Source organism: Anguilla anguilla, chromosome 13 (genome assembly GCF_013347855.1).
Source record: "Anguilla anguilla isolate fAngAng1 chromosome 13, fAngAng1.pri, whole genome shotgun sequence".
Taxonomy (NCBI): domain Eukaryota; kingdom Metazoa; phylum Chordata; class Actinopteri; order Anguilliformes; family Anguillidae; genus Anguilla; species Anguilla anguilla.
In genome coordinates this window covers 34,973,148-34,988,369 of record NC_049213.1, presented here as the reverse complement: position 1 = coordinate 34,988,369, position 15,222 = coordinate 34,973,148, and the positions used below count along the sequence as shown (strand labels likewise).

At 50.5% G+C, this 15,222-nt stretch overlaps 1 protein-coding gene across 1 annotated transcript in view; it reads left to right on the top strand.

The window, feature by feature from the left end:
- Positions 1–15,222, top strand: part of LOC118211421 (calmodulin-binding transcription activator 1-like) — a 154,496-nt gene that overhangs the window by 120,346 nt on the left and 18,928 nt on the right. The window contains exons 8-11 of the mRNA XM_035388615.1: positions 10,819–11,009; positions 12,239–12,435; positions 13,083–13,161; positions 13,794–14,151. Of these exons, the coding sequence (XP_035244506.1) occupies positions 10,819–11,009; positions 12,239–12,435; positions 13,083–13,161; positions 13,794–14,151 (825 nt within the window). The remainder of the gene's footprint in view (positions 1–10,818; positions 11,010–12,238; positions 12,436–13,082; positions 13,162–13,793; positions 14,152–15,222) is intronic.

Below are 15,222 nucleotides of genomic sequence, written 5' to 3'. Positions count from 1 at the left end.
ATCCAAGGCATTGTGTGCCTTTCCTTCACAGAGGAAACCGGCGTCATTTAGTTTTGTGTCAAATATTTTTTTTTAGCAGGCATCGTTTTCTTTGTCATTAGTCGGTGGTCATTCGAATAAAGAATAAAACGAGTCGGTTCGGCGCCCCCGCGCCTCAACGAGCGTGACGGCGGTTAGAGAAAACTAGGGCGTCTGTTTACCTGCGGCACGTGCGCCCGAACGTCTACTCGCGCTTTTTTTTAACTGCAGGCTTGCGAAGGGGGCAGAGTGGTGGCGCGGAAGGGGGAGGAGAGAGAGATGGTAGAGAGGGGGCGAAAGGGAGCGAGAGTAACGGGGGGTGGGGGGTTATGTCTCTCCCTCCCTCTCTCCCTTCTCGCTCTTCCACTTTGTTCTATTGTTGTTGAGTCCGTTAGTAAAGCTGCTTCTTCACACTAAAAGGAAGATTTATTTTGTGTTGAACAAAAAAAAGCGGGAAAGAGCGCGTGCATGAGTGACAGTCGCGGCCGTCCGTGTTTCGGTCAGTATGCCGAGGAATGACGTCTGTTTTTACCTAAAGACAAGGGAGACAGTTTACCAAATCTGGGACTCTGTCAATGGAAAATGAAATAGAAGGTTAGATTTATGTTTAGCTTGTTGTCTACTGTTTGTCTTGTCTGAGTTGTCCGTGGTGATAAGAATGAAAGTTAAGTTAAAACAGCACAACTCCGGCTTTCCTGTATTACGGTTCATACGTCAAGTGCAAGTATTATTTTTTGTGCCGGTGAGTGGATGGGGTCTGCTGTAGCTACTTTGTTGTGTACACCCGTGGTGTACATGTTTTTTTTCTTTGTACTGTTGACAGTATGGCTGCTCTTCCCTCGGATCATAGTAATGCCGGTGTTGCTACTTCTACTGCCAGTTGCACGATTATTTAATTTTTACACAGATGAATGTACTACCGTTGACTAAGATAGTGTGCCGTGCTGTGTAAGTTGAAAATGTACTACGTGTCGTTCAACTAACACGTAGCATGTCTTACATTTCGTTTGCATTTGCTCTCTTTCCTGAAATACGATGTTGTACTTTTCCACACCGGTTGAAAACTTAACTCCTCTCTGCGGCGCTTAATAAAGTGATGCATGCAGATACTTGGACGTAGTTTAGTCAGCCGACACACTGTCTCAGTCCTTTGGGATGAAGCTCAAGTTTACGAAAAATCTTGCAAGTTATAGTAATTTATAGTTGTTATAACTCCCTGTTTTTTTTCTCAAACCCCGCACCGCAAGTAGTGGCACATGTCTCCGGGGTTTGTCTTTCTGACATTTAAATGAGAACATTATAACGAGTAGCAGTAAGTGAATTTGTTCTGTGCTCGCTTCACACAAATGTATCGCAAATACATTAAGCGTTTCAGCGGAAGATACATCGTTAAGCGTTGTGTGTAGGCTATAGCCTACCATTAATCCCTAACCAGTTGTATTTTCACATGGTTTTACGAAAGTAGGCTATGCATTAGCAAATAAGGCAACTTGTTAATACAATCATGCTTGTATCTTGTTTGGTTTCAACCAAGAGTCCCAGATTGATGTATTACGGTTTTTATATGTGAAGTTATAGCTGTAGAGGAGTGGTCACGATTACAAGGATACATCTTTTTAATGGGATGGTATTTATGGACCCGCTGTTTTGCATAAAATATTTTCTCGTGACCTACATAAATGTTTAGTTTTAAGTTCCTGCTGTGGTAGTGCCCCAGGTCGTCAGCTTGAAAATCCTGTGGAGTAAGATTTCATAAATTACACATGGATATTTTGTGCTCTGGCTTACACATCTTTGTCTTTTGTAAACTTGTCTTTTTTGTGGTTATATATGGCTGCTTCCTCTGCAATATAAGCCAAACCCTTTCCCTAAATGATGCACAAAAATAATTGTGCATAGTATGCATTTTAGACCTACCCATTCAAAGTAAAATAATTAGTCTGAAGTTGTTGTGGTGCTGAAATTCAGCGTAAATGTGCATATTTTGTTTGCCTGCTGCCCATGAACGGAAGTTGAGTATTTGAAATAACGAGTTTGTCTGGTAAGAATGTCAGGTCATCAACAGATATTGAGAGTGGGCCTCGCTTCTGAAGAGAGCAGGCAGAATTGGTCTTAAGTGTCAAAAACTGAACTGATGCCAGCGTTTGGAGTTTGAATAGTTCCTTCACCACATTTCGAATCGTTGAAAATGGAATTGGTGTGTGTGTGTGTGTGTGTGTGTGGGGGGGGGGGTTCTGAAATCAAAAGTGTCAATCATTTGTGATTGTCACTATAATTTTCCTGAGATTGAACACTTTGGTAGACATGTACCCATGAAACCATGGAGTTACACCTTAACTGACATCTAGTAGAACCTTCATACAGGTTATAGCTACATTAAGGTTGTAGACAACCAGCCCCATGCCCCCCCCCCCCCAGCTCAGTAATATCCCACAATGCAATAGTAAGCAATTGTGATTAGGAGTCTGAAAATTAAGTGTTTTCAGAGGTTCGTTGTTTTGGAATGTCAAGAAATAAAACATTTTAAAGTCTTTTTTTTTTTATAACTGTCAATCATTCAGAGTTTGAAATGCTTTTGCACTCTTTACAGCAAATTGCAACAGAGAGGCTGTAACAGATGCAGTGACTTTTTTTTTTTTAAATGGTAGGCTCTGAGACAGGAGATTGCCAAAGCAAGACAGAAGAATTTTGGTTCTTGTTCCTCTAATGGCAGCTGAGTGCCTTATGCAGGCTGCCGATTGGAGAGGAGCTGAAACGATGGTTCACGCATGCAAGGTTGCAGGTGTAATGGGAATGTCGATCTTTCCGTCTTATTTTTGTTTGTCGGGGTAGATTGAAGCAAACGAGGGAGAAATTCACTGAAGAGGAAAGGCTTATTTTTATGATGAAGAAGGGGCAGTGAGGTTGGAGTCTGCACAATGGGAAGGAGTAGTGCCACGATGATGAAGATGGTAATTCATTTGAGTCTCATCTGTGTACTTTGTCACTCTAAGGCATGTTGTGTACAACCAACCAATGCTGTGATAAAACAGTGCTGAGAGAACTGAAGTTCAGTTTGATTCTCCAAAATTAAAATTGTTTTACTGATCTATCCATGTGCCAAACGCCTACTTTCATTCAAGAAAGGTTAAGTGAAAAGGAATAGTCCCATGTGACAGTCACAAGTATATTTAGGCTGTTTATGTCGCACAAAAGTTACATTTATCTCATTATTCTTCTTATTATTATATTTCTTAATGTGTACTCTTTTACAGTACACATTTCCAGAAACGTGCTGATGCAATTGACCGTGTATCATGGAAAGTACAGCATAAGTTACCTGCTCTTTGGAAAGCTTTGTAGAACTGGTTAAATATGCACGAAAGACTGTGAGAAATGGTTAAAGTTTACTTGGGTTTATACAGAAACATATAGGGAGGATTTTTTTTTAATAGTTAAGGTTAGGTGTTAACTGTATAGTTTTGTGGTGGATCAAAGCTAAATAAATGAAATCAAAATTAGGTTGATGCTGTAGTAAATTGACAGATGTGATTTGAGTTTGCAGATTTATTGAAGAATTAAAATAAGTATTTTCCTTGGCCTAGTACCTAAGCTCAAACCTGTTGACTATGGAGTTAAGCATTTCACCACTTTCAACAGATGCCGTAACCTAAAGCATCGTACACAGCTTGCATTCTTCTTACTTAAAACCCACATATACAGCTGCGTAGCTGCAGAACCAGTTCCAGTTACGTAGGTTGGCCAAAGTTACAGTGGCAGTGGTCCACCTTAGAAATCAAACCTTCTACCTCGGAGTTTCAAGTCCAGTTCCCTAACCGTCATGCTGCGCTTATAGGCTGCGTGTTGGTGAACTGATTCGGTGCGTTTGGTGGTACCTCACCTCTGCTCAGAAGCTAAGAGGGCGTCGCCATTGGCTGTTACCATTTTTTTTTTTTTTTTTTTTTTTTAAATCCCATGATTGATTATGGGTCAAAGACAGATGGACTGCTATCCCACAAGCCCCTGCTCCAGAGCACCTCTGACTGATGACTCGCCGGGGTGTTAATCTGCTGGTTCGGCGCGGCCCGCTCCTCTCCCCGCTCCTCTCCCCGCTCCTCCCATTTTTCATCATTACAAACCAACTAACTGGGTCAATTTAATCAGCCTGTTGCAAAAAAAAAAAAAAAAAAGTGCACGCAGCCCTCCCGTGGAATTATGGGATTTCCTGTTGAATTCCCCCGAAATTGCATTAAGTCCCTGATCTGGAGTACACGCGGTGTGCCTCGTACGCCTGGGGGCTTTTTTTTCTGCGATTGTTGGGAAGCGTGTATTTATTTGTGTTCTGAGTTCATGCCCGCAACATCAGAACAACGTATTTGGACACCGTTGTAGTTATTAGCCTATTTGCTGGTTGTATTTCTGTTAGTTATTGTGAAGTTGTACGGAATAGCCTTGTTCGCAGCGGTGTTCAGCGTGAGCTTTTGGTCGAAATGTAAACCAGTAAGGTCGCACTTCCTCCCAGCTAAGCTGGCTTACTGGTGTCGGTCAGGTGTTTGTCAGTCAGTGAAGATTAGCATTTATGCAAATGGGGGGTTGGGGGGGGGGGGGGGGGGGGGGGGGGGGGGGGGGGGGGGGGGGGGGGGGGGGGGGGGGGGGCATGGTTTCTGAAACACAGTTTCGGGCAGTGCCTTTCTGGCCAGCTAATGCTTCAGTCTAAATGCACTCCACCTGTGGGGACATCTGCTGCTGTGTGCTCTCGTCCCCTGAGCCCGAGGTCTCTGCTGGCTTTGGTTCTCTGCTGGGGTGCAGGCTGAGGAGGTTTGCTCTGTCTCCCAGCGCTGGAGCCGTAAGCCTGTTTTTTCCGAGATCAGCTGTGTAAAACAGCAGGGCATGAGGGGAACCGATGCTAACGATCGCAATGCTGGATACGATCAACGTGTCTCCTTCCTGGAGTAGAGCAGAACATAACAGGGTCTTGACAGCTGGAGAAACGTGTGAGCTCCGGCCTGCGTTTGATGTGGAGGTCCCGCCGCCGCCGCCGCCACCGCCGAGCGTTCGCACCGAAGCAGGCCGGTTGAGCAAAGGCCGAAAAAAAAACAAGGCTAGCGACAAGGCTAGCGCTCACGGGTTGTGATAATGCGTTCCGGGTGTCCGTTTGTGTCACTTCCTGCCACGTCTTTTTTTTTTTTGAAAAGTCGGACAGGCACTCATTAGCGGTCCATCTTTGGGCTGTAATCAAGCGACAGCCCGGCGTTAGGAGCTAACGCTCTGGCCGCCCGCCAGCGCTCGGCTTATCCAGGAGGCTGGGAGATGCAGCTGCGATCGGCGTTAAGAAAACCCCAACGGGCCAAATGGCTCAACTGCAAATGGCCCTGCCTAAGTGAAGCCTGAGGTGCCCTTTTGTTTAAAAAATAAATAAATAAAAAACCTGGCCTAGCCGTTTCACCTGTCAGAAAGCACCCTTGCGCAACACGTCACACGGTCCGGTCAGCTTCCCGCCAGACATCGCAGGCCAGCGGAGATGGCGGTTGTTGGCGGTAACGGCGGAGGGTTGACGGTGACGTTCCTCCTCCGGGACCCTGCCGCACGGACGCTGTCAGGCTGTGACGGGCCGGCACCTGTGGCCCTGCGGGGGCGGGATGCTGGGCAGCGGGGCGGGCTGATGCCCTTTCCCAGCTGTGTGTGAGAGAGAGAGAGAGGGGGAGAGAGAGAGAGAGGGAGAGAGAGAGGGTGAACTGCAGCCCAGCAGCCGTCCTGCCTCCCCCTCAGCAATCAGCACAGCCCTGCTAATGCTGGCCTGTGTCAATCCTCCCGCTCAGTACAGCCGCAGCAGGGCCCAATCCACCACAATCAGCACGTCACTCATTCCTCTTCTCTCTCTCCATCTCTCCCTCCCTCCATCTCTCCCCCCTCTCTCTCTCTCTATGTCTCTCCCTCCCTCTCTCACACTCCATCTCTCCCCCTCTCTCTCTTTTTCTGTCTCACTCTCTCTTCCCCCTCTCTCTGTCTCTCTCTCCCTCCATCTCTCCCCCTCTTTCTCTCTCTCTCTCTGTCTCTCTCCCTCTCTCACCCTCCATCTCTCCCGCCTCTCTCTCTCTATGTCTCTCCCTCTCTGTCTCACTCTCTTTCTCTTCCCCCTCTCTCTCTCTCACTCTCTCTTCCCTCTCCCTCTCTCTCTCTCTCTCTGTCTCACTCTCTCTTCCCTCTCTCTCTCTCTGTCTCACTCTCTCTTCCCTCTCTCTCTCTCTCTCTCTCTCTCTCTGACGCCCACCTGATTTTGTGAAGGCCACATGCCCCCTGCCACTGCACCATCCCCGCTGGTTTTAACAGTATATAAACTATTTGGAGTATAGTCACAGCAGTGGCCTGTGGTTTGGCATCTAGTTCCTTCCTTCAGTCATTTACCGCAAGTAAGCAGGGTCTTTTCATCCAATCGCTTTTGTTGGGTTTTGCTTAAAAAAAAAAATCTTACCTTGCAAACACGGTGCGATCCCTGTTTAGGACTCATTTTTGGACGGAACGTGGATTAACGTTGTCTAAAACTTAAAACGAACATTTACACTTATCCCCCCTTCCCCACACTTGTAAGGACCACTGTTTAAATAATATTACTAGCTTTCTTGTGTTATCCATGATAGTTTTTAAGATTCGTACTTGATGATGATGTTCCTGCTTGAACTTCCTCTTCCTATTATTCTGATGATTGTTAAATAAAGGTAATCAATCAGTTAGGCAACAGGAAGCCCGGGGACATGTCCGTAAAAAAGCCCAGAGGTCAGTTTGAGGTTGGTCAGCCTGGACTTGGTGTGCTTTGCTGAGCTGGTCATTTTTCTGGCTTCTCTCGTCCTCGTACTGTAAATGAGCCACGCGTCTCCGCATAGAGAAGTCTGCATGCGGGGAGGCGGGCATCTTCAAGGGTTTACAAGCGGATACCCAGACACCGCGCTTGTAAAACGCAACTAAACGCAACTCCAACACTAAATCTGCTTTATTTGTCAACACTTCCATACGCCAGTTGCTTCCAGTAGCACTGCAGCCCACTGGCAGTCAGTGTGTGGGGGGTGAGGTGAAAAACAGAAAGTGTTGTAAATCAGTCGTTTGCTTTTGTTTTTAAAACAGCGGCTGTAGGGAGGCTTGTCTCTGGTGGGCTAGGACAGTTAGGCCAGGGTGAGGCCGCGTGCATCGCAGAGGACTTTTGGGGTATCGGGTAATCAGGGATAGGGCTCTGGAGCCCACACTTCCGTACAGCTGAAAGTAAACAGAAATGTTGACCACACAGACAGCGCCCATTTTATAGCAGACAGCCCGCCTTACCTGCATTTCGGAAAGGGAGGCGATACCCTGTGAGAATGTGCCCCTGTAAACACTGACCCCGGATCAGTTTCGGCGGCTCACGCGTGAGGCTGGCGGGTGGATTCAGCTGATCCTGGAAACCCAGGAAGTCCTGCTTTTTGATTGGCCGTCGGTGGCCGTCGCAGACCCAGAGTGAACCAGCAGCCCAGCCCGGCTGCGCGGGCCCTCCCAGACTCTTCCGACTGATGCAACACTCGGATAAAATGAGAAACTGGTGCAGATGTTTAAACAGATCCTTCCCGACGGGAGGGGGGGGGGGGGTTGTGGGGGGGGTTATAACGGCACAGGGACGACCTGGTGCCTCTTGTCTGCAGGATGGCTGAGCGATTGGTGTTACCTGGACGATGCGCAGCCTTGATACAGGGCAGCTTGACGGACGGACGGACGGTGGCCTGGGAATCGGGCCACCGCTGTCCCAGACCAGGTGTCGCCCAGAAAGCCCCTCTCATCTAACTGGCTGCTGTCTGAAAGTAATTAACTCTTCAAGGCGTGAGATCACAAACAGGCCTGACTGTGTGATTAGAATGTGCTAACTGACCGTTCTAATGCTGATGTAACAAGCAGTGCTGATAATTTAATGCAATGGAGTTCTAGAACACTGACTTAGAAAATAAATTCCAAAAAAGACATGCTCTTCAAAGGTTTAAGGAAGATCATTGTTGAACTGGATTTGATTTTTTAAATTGCTTTCACATCGCATCGTGTTTTCATGCCTCGCCGTTGTTCAGCTTTTAGGAGAGTAACTGCCCTGAAAGGAGGCCAGAGACTGAGGGGATGAGGTGATTATCCCTCCCCCGTCGACACCGTGCCTGTCAGTCATGACGAGGTTTGAAGCCCCTCCTTAGTATCGGTGCTAACGTTGAAAGGCCGTCTAGCGCAGAATAGCGAAGTCGCTCGTCGTTCCGCACGCCGTGTTGACGGCCCGCTGTGGGCACTCGTCTCTTTTCGGAGTTGCGTGTGTGTTTCTCTGCAGACGTTTTCCCGGAAGCGATCTGCATATTGACTTTTCCGTCAGGCTTTCATAACTATTTTGTGTGGCTGGCCGCGACCGTGGCGGCTGTCACGTTTGCTCATTACATACCGCCGAGGGACGGATGGGGGGGGGGGCGGGGGGGGGGGACAGCGGCCGTGTCGTCACAGTGTTGTTGTAGTGCTATTTGGTCGTGCGCTTCCCCCTCCCCTCCCCTCCCCTCCCCCGCCCGAGCCCCCCGCGCCCCCCCCCTCTCTGCAGTGTACGTGCGCCGCATTCCGAGCAGAGCGAGTGAGAGGCAGCAGGTGGAGATGACATCATCTGCACTGCAGCACACTGCAGTACTGTCTGAACAAAGACATGCCGGAGCTGCTGAATCTGACTGCTCTCTGCCTGCCTGTCCGCCCCCCCCCCGTCCCCCCCCCCCCTCCACCACCGCTACACACGCGTGTGACCCTGGACCCGGCAAGGGGACATAGTGCTGTATCCCAAAAGCCCCTCCTCTCCCCCCCCATCCCCCCACCCCCCCAACAAGCACACATACACACAACCTGCGCTAGCGCTACCGTTAGCGCCCAGCGCTTCCCCTGCCCTCCGCCCGCCTCGTCCTCAGACCAGACGCGCGGAGACGGGCGACGTCTCGCTTACAGGGGGGGAAAAAAACAAAATAACGTCCCCCGCCGGCTTCCGTGGGCCCGTCAGATCGGTTATTAATAAGGAGCGCGGCGGGGCAGAGCCTCCCTGGCAGCGGGGGGGGGAGGCGCGCGTGTGGCGGACGTGCGGCGGGCGCTGGCGGCTCTGCCGTCATGTCGCCGTGTAGCGCGGAAAAGGTTGCTGACGAACGCCGCGTCGTCTTCCATCCCATCGGTGACGCGGCGAAGCACCTCGCGTGTGCACGAGCACGGCGCGGTTCTGACTGCTGTGCCTGTCGTAAAATGGGTGCTCATTACTGTTTGTTGGAAAAATTAGATTTCTGTTTGCAATTGATTATTATCTGCTCCTGTGACATGTCTTCTTGCACGAGCTCGAAGGAGCCTTTTCTGTTGCAGCACAACTTAGCCGAAAAGCACGTCTAGGTACACCAGCCACCGTGTGTGGGTGCTGTGGCTGTTAGGTTAGCTGTCAGTGTGTGCTGGTGATATGTCTGGTCTTATGCTGGACCTATACATGCTGTAAAAATATATTAGTTTGCAGAAGGTCAGAAGCCAGGAGATATCCTTCCCTCCTCCCTACATTAAATTCCACCTCTCAAAAATGAAAATATAGGCTACGAGCCCTGAGAATGTATAGCCGCGCGGCTGGGAGGATCACGTGATCGGTGTGTGAATGGGGAGCGTGGTAAAAGTGCTCACCTGCGTGAGGGGAGCGTGATTGTGGGTGAATGAGCATCTTGGTCATCTGTTTTGTCTCTCACTTTATCTCTCTCTCTCTCCTTTTCTTCCGCTCTTTGTCCGTCTCTCTCTCTCTCTCTCTCTCTCTCTCTCGCGCGCGTTATGTCGACCACTTCCCATGCGGCAGCAATCTGGCATTTGGAGAGCTACACACACGCGCACACAGCACACACACACGCGCACACACACACGCGCGCACACAGCACACACACACACACAGGCATGCTCCTGTCGCTTGGTTACCGCTCAGCAGCAGGTTGCCACAGAAACGGCCTCGCAGCGGCTGATGGAAGAGTACCGGCGCGGGGCTGCCGTTGCCGTGCCGCTGAGACAGTCGCAGCCCTCCCATCCCGTCGCGCTCCTCTCGTCTTCGGTTTTGGGGGGGGGGGGGACGTATCGTATCGATATCGATATCGGCGCGTTCGCTTGTGTAATTATGAGCTCAGTAGGACCGCGGAGTCCACTGCTACCGGCTGCACAGCTGTGTGCTGCAAATGATTCCTCCTGCAGATCAATAACATGGCAGCCTGAAGGACACTGGCTCTCTCTTTAGAGTGACCTCAGATAACCCCCAGCCCACCCCCCCTTGCCCTCATGCCCCCCCCCCCCCCCCCAGCCTCTGCCTCCGTGTCTCCATAGTGAGCGCTCGACCTGAGCGTAGCAGTGGACAGAGCCTCAATGGATCTGCCCCGTGAACGCCGCATGTACTGTAACCAGTGATCAAACACCTGCCTTTCAATTGTTCAACATTACATGACATCACGGTATGTGGTTCCATAGATATTACATGCTCTGTCCTGTACGGTATCTTGGTTCGTCGGCATTACATGGTCTTTCTTGCATGGTGTCTGGTTCCGTAGACCCAGAATCATGTTCTGTGCGACCCCTGCCCCTCTGGGGGTGAACTCCATCTGGGTTTTTTAGGGTTTATTACCGATACACTGTGATGTGTTTAAGATGAGCAGTCCAGACAGTGGCATATCATTTACAGCAGAATTCTGACGTGTGTGTTTGCGTGTGTCTGTGTTTGTGTGTGTATGTGTGTGTGCGTGTGTGTGTGTATGTGTGTGTGTGTGTGTGCGTGCGTGTGTGTCCTGTCTGTCACAGATAACCAGTTCAGAATGTCCATCCTGGAGCGCCTGGAGCAGATGGAACGCAGGATGGCGGAGATGGCGGGCCACCACCAGCAGGGCAGCGGGGGAGGAGCCGGCGGCGCCGGAGGGGGAGGGGGCGGGGCCGGAGGAGGAGGGGGCGGAGCCGGAGGAGGAGGAGGAAATGGGGGCAGCACCCAGTCACAGGTAACGCACCTTCACTGTTCCACAGGTGCGTGGCTCGTGTGGTGTTCTACAGAAGCCACACACCTGGCACGCTCCTACATTCTCTGTTTCTGCTGTCAGTAAAATATTTCAGGGCTAAAATGTTCATTTGTAAGGGAATCCATCAACGAAGTCTGCACGGAATAAGGCATGTCATCATTTCTGGCTTACAGTCCCAGTGGATAAGCTCCTTATGAGACAAAATTGGTATAAACAATACAGTATGTTTCAGAATTTATATACTGTACGTAATCTCCGTTTGGGAAAATAATTAATTGCATCATTGTTTACTATATCCATTGTAACCAGTCAAATTACGGCGTGCTTTAAAAAGGCATCAGGAGTAACAGTTTTGAGCGTGTATTAAGCACCCTGTCCATTTAAGGCCAGTCGATATTCTCTGCTCCGTCCGCAGAGCGCTCTGTTATTTTGGCTGATGCTAAATTCATTGTCCTGTCTGCAGACTCCGGTAATTTCCGGAATCTCGGGGTGGCTCAGAGCCCTGGTGGGAAGCGCAGCGAGCGAGCGTGGGCTTTGCCCGCCGACCGGCCTGCGGGGAATTCTCACCTGTTGATTCCCATCTGCTCGCTGCATCGCTGCTCCACGTTTAAGCACATTCTCACAGCAGCATTTTTTTTTGTCAGTCAGAGTTTGTGAAATTAACATTTATGTTACACTTGAATATACAGATTTAATTGTAGGCCGCCAAATCACAAGGTGTAGGGGGAGGTGTGTAAAAGGTGTAGAGGAGTTGGCTTTTAAAAGATGGAAAAGTTTAATTGTAAGGTATTCATCAACCAGTCTGGAAGGGAGCATCTCCCTGGGTTTAACGTTCAACTGCGAATGTGCTTTTTATATATGAACCCTTTGGACAGTAGGTTTTTTGGAATGTTTTTGCAGAATTCTAAGTGAGTGTTGTAAAACTCCAGTGCTTTCACCTACCAGCAGTGATTGTGACATCACCATTAGAATGTTCAGTTATGAACATTCTATTCACATACTTGTGATGCTACACCTTAAAGGGTTAAGAATGATTGGCGGTGTATTGGTCATTTCTGAAGGAATTGACTCTCCTGTGCTGCACATTACATTAATCGATCCTTACAGACGTGGCGGCATTCGCCGTGATCCTTAGCTCCACCCCCGCTGACGCGTGTGCCTTCCTGGTCCCGCCCCCCTCTCTCTCTCTCTGTCTCCGCCCCCTCTCCCAGTTCGCGGCTGGCCAGGGCCAGGCCGGCAGCTCGTTCGAGAGCCGGGTGGTGGTGGTGTGCGAGAAGATGATGAACCGGGCCTGCTGGGCCAAGTCCAAGCACCTGATCCACTCCAAGACCTTCCGCGGCATGACCCTGCTGCACCTGGCCGCCGCCCAGGGCTACGCCACCCTCATCCAGACCCTCATCAAGTGGAGGTGAGCGGGGCGCGGCCACTTCCTGTCTCATTTCCTGTCTGAATTACAGCAGGGCATTGCACAATGGCAGTGTCAACACATTAAGCTGGCAATTTCCTGAGCATGAACGCACCAGGAATACAGTAGTATAGTGCAGACAGACTCTAGGGATACTATACAGAGTATAGTACAGCACAGTGTATTAAAATCAGTGTGCTTTACACACATGCAAAAAAATGCATATTGTCATATTGGAACAAGGTATATACAACCATCAGTGTATTTGGAGAAAATGTGCTGTAGCTATAAACTTGGGGATGTGTGCCTATGAGCTCAGCTGTATGGGTGCGCTTTACATACCAGCGCCTGGTATGTGCAGCAGCAGCGCTCTGTGCACACGGGCACCAGGAATGTAGCAGCGCAGTGGAATCTGGCCTTAGACGGAGCGCACACACAGCGAGAATGCAGGAGTCCACTCCGCACATAAACACCGTTAATATAGCAGAGACCCCCCCCCCCCCCCCAGCCCGTCGTGACCTCTGTGGTGGTGATGCACATTCACGCAGCGCTGCACTCCCCAGGGGGGGCGCGGGGGGGCATGGGGGATTCTGGGAAACGACGCGCTCGCGTTCCTGTGTCTCTCTCTCATCTGCCTCTTGCTCTCGCAGGACGAAGCACGCGGACAGCATCGACCTGGAGCTGGAGGTGGACCCCCTCAACGTGGACCACTTCTCCTGCACCCCCCTGGTAAGAGGAGGGCATGTGTGGGACGTCCCGACAGCAGAACTATGGGTTTCCTTGCCAGTACCTTATTGACCCTTTGAAGAAGATTTTTTCTGGAATGTTTTTTGACATTTAAATAATTTAAAAAATTTTAAATAGCTGAGAATATCCATTATCTACTCATACTCAATCTACAGAAACATCCTTGCTTTTTGATAAACCAGATGCGACTTAAATATATGGCAAATATACAAATGTAAATATATGAATCTAGTGATCATTTGATAAGTGAGGCCCATTGTGTTTCCGGGAAGAGGCAAAGTATTCGAGAATAACCCTCAAGAAAGTGCTTTGTTGGGCACGCAATCACATAACATGCCCCTCACGGTTAATTGATAAATGCTAAATAATTAATAGATAAAGTGATTGACGAGGTTCATTTAAAAACTCTTGGCAGCTTCTGCCGAGTGCTTTCCGCCGGTTTTCTTGGAGAACCATCCCTGCCTGGAATTCTTAGAATGAATTCTTAGAATCCAAATCCGCAGAAGTGTTCCACTGCAGTTTTGTAAAGGCAGTTACGGTTCTCAGGATGAGTCACGTTTCCACTTCCTGCCTCCCCTCCCCTCCCCCCTCCCCCCATGCCCTGTGCTGTGCAGATGTGGGCGTGTGCTCTGGGTCACATGGAGGCGGCGCTGGTCCTGTACAAGTGGGACCGGCGGGCGCTGGCCATCCCCGACTCGCTGGGGCGCCTCCCCCTGGCCATCGCGCGCTCCCGCGGGCACACCAAGCTGGCCGAGTGCCTGGAGCAGCTGCAGCGGGAGGACCAGCAGGCGCCCGCCTCGCTGCCCCCCACGCCCCGCATGTCCTTCTCGCCCGCCCCCGACGCGCCCCCCTCCGACAGCTGGATGGTCACGTGGAGCAGCGACGGGACGGCCGCCGCTGCCCCGCCCGGCGGGCAGAAGGAGAGCTCCACGGGCGGCGCCGCCGCCGCCTCCGCCACCAACGCCAACCCAGGTGAGGACCCGGGGCCCCAGAAGCGCACGCAGCGGGGGCTGGAGCTGCTCCCACTTTCAATGGATTTCCACATCTCACTGCCCCGTTTACAAAGCCTGATTGATCTAATATAAACTCCTCACAGTCTCTCTCTGTGATAATTCTCACTCCCCCAAAAGCCCTGTGCTTAGTTTATTTGATCCTCTGTTCCATGCATCCATCAGTTATCTTACCCCACTTATTTCCTAGTCAGGGTTGGTGGGGGGAGGGGGCCGGAGCCTATCCCAGCATGCATTGGGCGAAAGGCAGGAATACACCCTGCACAGGTTGCCAGTCCATCACAGCACACACACACACCATTCACTCACACACTCAAGCCTATGGGCAATTTAGAGTCTCCAGTTATTCTGCCTACATGTATTTGGACTGTGGGAGGAAACGGAGAACCCAGAGGAAACCCCCATGGGCACGGGGAGAACACCCAAACTCCACACAGAAAGGCCAGGATTCGAGCCTCCTCTCTGTGAGGCGATGGTGCTGTCCACTGCACCACTGTGCTGTCCTCACCCTCTGTTAATACCTTTACTTAACTAGGCTCCATAGAAATGCAGTCCTTACTTAACACGGTGCGCTCACTCCCCCTGCCCTCGTAGCTGTTTAAGTGCTCACCACATCCGCTGTCTGAGGCCTGTTTGTTTTGCTGTGTGTCTGCGCAGACCTGAGCAGACCCAGGTCACATGGTCTGAGGCCTGATTGTTTTGCTGTGTGTCTGCGCAGACCTGAGCAGACCCAGGTCACATGGTCTGAGGCCTGATTGTTTTGCTGTGTGTCTGCGCAGACCAGAGCAGACCCAGGTCACATGGTCTGAGGCCTGTTTGTTTGACTGTGTGTCTGCACAGACGTGAGCAGACACCTGTTTGTTTCGCTGTGTGTCTGCGCAGACCTGAGCAGACACCTGTTTGTTTCGCTGTGTGTCTGCGCAGACCTGAGCAGACACCTGTTTGTTTCGCTGTGTGTCTGCGCAGACCTGAGCAGACACCCGTTTGTTTCGCTGTGTGTCTGCGCAGACCTGAGCAGACACCTGTTTGTTTC